The following is a 5,587-nucleotide window of genomic DNA, read 5'->3' as shown; positions in this document are numbered from 1 at the left end:
TTTGATGAGTTAAATGACAGAGGGTATGTGTTATTCACTTTAGTTTTTATGTTCACATGTCTAAAATCTCAAAAGAATGAACAAATTAGTGTAGTCCTTCCTTCCCCTTGGCATCATGACACAGGAGATCATGAATATGAAATTGTAACAAAACTTAATTTCTCACCAAGACTTTAGCAGTTTCCCTCACAAGTGCTCGTTGAACTTGAAACTCGTGGCCACAGGGTATAAATGGTGGCTGGAGGAAAGGTCTTTCACTTGAAAGTAAGTGTCAGGGGAACTGAAATGAGCCTCCAATTTGAGCATTACTTGAAGGGGGGTCAATAGCCACCCAAAGTAGAGATATAGTGATTGCAAGAAGACCTGACCATATAAATACAACAACAGGTGTCTTCCCTCGTCTTCCTGAAAATCCTTTTGCAAAGGGGTAGAGATGTGCCAAGACCCAAAAGCTAAAGAACACACCTCCAAGTAAACTGCTCCATTCAGGAATAACACTGTATATCGTTCGACAAACTGCAACAGCTATTCCAATCAAGTTAGTCAGCATGATGGTAATTGGTGGTACCATTAGAGATGTCCATTTAAAGATATATAGATCAGCAAACTCATCATCTGCATCATCACCGACAGATTTTGATGTCAAAGTGAATGAAATCTCAATCCCTGCCAACACTTTTAAAAGCCCTTGGAGCACAGCAGCAAGATGGGCACTTGTTCCTCCAATTAACCAGAACTGCTCATTCCTCCACCACTCTTCCAAATGGATCCCAGACCACTTTATCTCAAGCACAGCAAGAATAACAAGAGTCAAGGTGATGCCCAAGAGGTATACAAGAAAGGTCACGTTGAGGGTCTCAACAATGAACTGACCAGAAAAGAGAGAGAGTGCAGGAAGGAAGCAGTAGACAATGAGAAAAATGGAAGTAAATGGGTAGATTCCAACATTGAGGTAAGCAATCCTCTGCAAAAACTTCATTCTATAGCCGGCCAGAAGAGCATTATTTCGGGAGAAGAATATCTCAACAGAGCCAGTGGCCCACCGGAGAACTTGATGAAGCCGATCAGTGAGATTGATTGGCGCAGTCCCACGGAATGCATCCCTCTTGGTGACACAATAAATAGATCTCCATCCCCGATTGTGCATCCTATACCCCGTGACTACATCCTCTGTCACAGACCCATAAATCCACCCTACCTGCTGGCCCCATTCAGTCTTATCTTCATACCAGCATGAAATGACACTGATTGCCTCTGCAACCATGGGTGTATCAAGAAGTGCCCGAGGGAGAGTCAGAGCACCACGTGGTCGTGCATTGTTCATAGTAGCATATTCAGGAATGAGCCGGCCTTGGAATTCTGCCATTTTAATAGACTCAACAAATAAAGTTGAGTTCCCAAACCTCTTAGGTATAAGAGCAACACTCATTTCTTCATAATCAGAGTCTATTTGAATTGACTGGCTCTCACTAGGTTCAGGGATAGAAGCAACAGTTGCATCTTTCTTGCGACGTGCAAAGAAAGCACCATAACAACCAGTCTTTTCTTTTAACAGAGGTGGGTCAAAAGCATAAAGGGCAGTTCTTCGGAAGAGACATCCTGTTCCAACATACACTGGACCCTGAATCCCATCAAGGGCTCGCATGTTGACATCAAAGAAAACAGTGTTGTTATTGGCGTAACGATCAGAAGGGTCAATTCCCTCAAACCTTTGAGGGAATTGGACATAACAAATGCGCTCCCCACCATGGTCCATCATGAAGCATATGCCTTCTCTCAGTGCCTGGGAGTTGTAAATATAGTGATCACAGTCAAGGTTAAGAATGAAAGGGCCATTTGACATTATGGCTGATGCTCGAACAAGGGCATTCATAGCCCCAGCCTTCTTGTTGTGATCATAGCCAGGTCGCTTTTCACGAGAAAGGTAAACCAGCATAGGAAGACGAATGTCAACTTCACCTAGACTAATGCAATTTGAATCTACTTCAGCACCTTGAAGTGGTTCATCGCTTGGAGGTTTCAACATAACCTGCATATGATAGATAATATCAATCTAGTTGGTACATTCAAGAACACTGACAGTCTCTCAATGCCAAAAATTGTTCCAAAGAAAAAAAAAAACATGTAGAAACTAAAAAATCTAAACTGGTGCAATATAACAAGGCATCAATAACCTCATCAAATATGTTAAACTCGTTATTAGATGAGTGAGAAGGAAAAAAAAGGGAGTGTTGAAGGCAAGGGGTGGAAAGGGATTCTTCTTTCAGTGCAATAAGAGTATATGGTAAAGATATTATGGTAAAGATATAACGGACTAGACCAATGCATCTCTATTAGCTTTCAGAAAAGCTCATGCATCACCTATACAACCAAACAGATTCATCAATATTGAACTGATTTAGTGGCTCCCTAACAGATGAGAAGATGTTCCTCAAATCCTTACCTGTATGATACTGGCATGATCACCCCTTGAATGCTCAGGTGCAGGAGTTATCCAAGTGCCAGGCCAGTGAGTTCCATCAGCCATCCAAGTAGCTTTTGGAATCTTTGGGATCTCGAATAGTTCATCAATACCCTTCTCTCTCTCAACTTTCAAAGCCCTCATCTCTTCATAACTATTGTAAGCCTCAGAACGACGCCGGATTGAATTAGGAAGGCCATTGACTCGAACTTTAAACTCATCATACTCACGCTTTACTCGTCTTCGATCTCTGACAAAATCTGGGCGGACCTTGTTCTTGTAAGGATCACTCTTCTGATTGAAATAAGATTCTGGATTCCTTGGCTCAATATTATGCTTCCGGCAAAAAGGCACCCACAAGTTGGCAAAAGTAGACGCTTCTGCCATGGCCTCAAAGGTTAGAAGGGCCCCTCCGTCATCAGAAACATAACATGAAAGCTTCTCGACTGGGTAGTCAGCTGCCAAAATAGATAGAATGGTGTTTGCAGTGACAAGCGGTGGTTCCTTCTCTGGGTCTGCAGTCGAAACAAAAATATCTATGCCTGGAAGATCAGACTTTCCAGTAGGGTTGTGTGGATTAGGTGTTTCAAACTTTTCTTTCAAAACATCAAGGTCAGTGGTGCGATTGATAGGGCGGAGCTTAGGAAGCTGGTCGAGTAGCCAAGAGAAGGCAAACCAGATTTCACAAATCACTGACATACCCCACAACCACATTGCATTCTCATTAGGGTGGCTGACCCTCCATTCAAGAAATAATCCAAGAACCACCATTCGAACAAGGATTAGGAGCCTGAAAGAGCGTCCAACAAGGTAAAATATAAGCATTTACTATAGTCAATAAACTGTTCTTAAAAGTTTTCTTAAACATTTAAATTAACGTTATATGAAGAGAGATTGCTACTGCTCGAGCATGACTTATCACAATGAATACACGAATTCAAAAAACCATCAAATTCCAGATATGCATTCCAAGGTCTAAGGTACCAAATGCAATATGGATTGCCAATGGTGAAAAAAGAGCCAACGCCATCACATACAAGGTAAATATTATTAAGAACATATGTTCAGAGGTATATAAATAATTACATCCTCTTAAACCCTGCATAATCCACATCGTACACAAAAAACATAAGGTAGAAAGTCCCCGATGAAGAGGAATGAAAACCAAGCATATAAGGAAGTAAGGAACCTTATGTTCAATGGTAGTTCAACTAGAAATTTTAGCCATATTCAAATTTTTATTTTCACTTTGTTATCAACTCCCCTTGGATAAACTGTTGTGGGCATCCCTGTGATAAAAAAAAAATAGATCCAGAAGAAAGATATGTCATGTTGGAATTTACAAAGCATGAATATAATGATCCTAAAAAATTTTGAACATCGTATATAGAAAAGCTATTCCACATTCACCATAAGAAACAAGTGACAAAAGATGGAAAGAAATCAACTTAGCAGAATAGCAAAAGGTGAACATAATAAGCAAATTACAGGGGAAAGAAGCCGTACCGATATGGAGTGAGAATGGCAGTAGATATGTTCTTCTCTCGTGTAAGCTTGCCCCGAGGCTTGTCTTTAAAATCAGTCGGACCTGGACCCTCATTCTTAGCATCCTTCGGTCCCATAGCATTTCCAAACCCATAATCTCTTTCTGTTTCAAACAGCCAATTTCCAAAATTGGCATCATTAGTCTGGCTCATAAGGGAGGGCCCTGAATTTTGAGACTTCATCAGTGACAACCTCCTCTCCATCTTTGACGTCCCATCCGACACAAATGGAAGGACAGACCCATCTTGTGCATTATAAGACTTCTCACATCCAGGGCATATCCCATCTCCAGTTGTTAGAGTATCCCTTAAACAATCCCTACAGATCTTGTATTCACACGGACAATGGATTATATCCAAACCCCGCTCATCAGTCATCACCCTGCCATTACATCCAGGCACCTCACAGGCTGATCCTCTAGCACCCGTCATCTGAGGGTGGCTTGAATCGGTCTCGATCACTTTTTCCTTCAACTGGGCACGCGTGAGGCAATTGTAGCCGCCTGTAAACATAGAACTCGAAGCAAACTGGTCTTCAAGTCTCAGAGAAGCAGAGCGTTCCATTGAAACATGCCGGTCTTTGAAACTACGAGAAGTGGATGGTTCCACGGAGATAGACACCGGCTGGTTGTCTGGTGTGAGAGGGATGTGGACCGTGTAGGTAGCAAACTCTACGTTGCCACCAGCCTCGCCGTCCAAATCATAGCCGGGATCACTCATATGGTGAGTTGTGGGTGCTCTTGAGAAATGTGATTTAGAGGCCATGGTTTTTGAAATTTAGCAATAAAATCCTACAAGTAAACAGAGGAAAATTAGCATTACTTCCCTGTCTACTCCATGGAGCCAAGTCCAAGATTTATTTTATAGAAAACTTGGGAAAGGTTAAAAAATTTCAAATTATTAACCCAATCTCCCTCTCTGTCTCTAGAACTTACATTTGCTCAAAAGACAATGATGGATTATTTAAATTTAGGATGCGAGAAAAAAAATGAATAAACAATTCCGATAATCCTGAGGAATCAAGTCCATTTTCCAAGAGTACAAGAAAAAAAACAAGAGTTTTCTATTGATCAAAATAAATCAAATATTGGCAACCACTATAGAAAAAAGCTCTCTCTGTCTCTGAAAGCCAACCTCAAGTCTCTCTATCTCCGTAAAAGCCACACACTCTTCCTCTGAAACCAAGGCAATATCTTTCTCTCTGCCTCTGTTTCTATCTCGGAAAATCGCACTCCCTCCGAGTTCCTAAATGAAAAAAATAAGTAATACAAACAAGTACATGATACAGAGAATGAGAGATTATTTAAAAAAGCGTAAAGCGTACCTATTTGGACAAAATCCCCATATCAATGTTGCTCTGAAACCTTCAAAGCCGCACCCACTCCATAAAAAATAACAATATTTACTAAGTCCAACCTCAATGCTTCACTCCACCACTTTCAAAACCTTCCCTTCCCCAAGTATATATACACAAATACAAAGATATACTCATTGAAATCCAGTTTGCTAATTGACTATTCCAACAGAGGACCCAGTTCGGACAAGAAAGAACGCATCAACGCCGGCGCTCCAAACATTAACT

At 41.1% G+C, this 5,587-nt stretch overlaps 1 protein-coding gene across 2 annotated transcripts; it reads right to left on the bottom strand.

The window, feature by feature from the left end:
- Window positions 1-5,587, bottom strand: LOC109002131 (cellulose synthase-like protein D3). Of its 2 annotated transcripts, XM_035687492.1 has the most exons (5): window positions 5,330-5,587; window positions 5,140-5,250; window positions 3,968-4,796; window positions 2,444-3,251; window positions 1-2,029 (listed from the first exon to the last, which is right to left on the bottom strand). In XM_035687492.1, the coding sequence occupies exons 3-5, from the start codon at window positions 4,768-4,770 to the stop codon at window positions 272-274; spliced, it is 3,369 nt and encodes a 1,122-aa protein (XP_035543385.1). In that variant the 5' UTR covers window positions 4,771-4,796; window positions 5,140-5,250; window positions 5,330-5,587; the 3' UTR covers window positions 1-271. The 2 variants fall into 2 exon arrangements, with proteins under 2 accessions (XP_035543385.1, XP_035543386.1); XM_035687493.1 differs by lacking the exon at window positions 5,140-5,250.

Source organism: Juglans regia, chromosome 2, assembly GCF_001411555.2.
Source record: "Juglans regia cultivar Chandler chromosome 2, Walnut 2.0, whole genome shotgun sequence".
NCBI lineage: Eukaryota > Viridiplantae > Streptophyta > Magnoliopsida > Fagales > Juglandaceae > Juglans > Juglans regia.
This window is presented reverse-complemented; position numbering and strand designations above follow the sequence as displayed.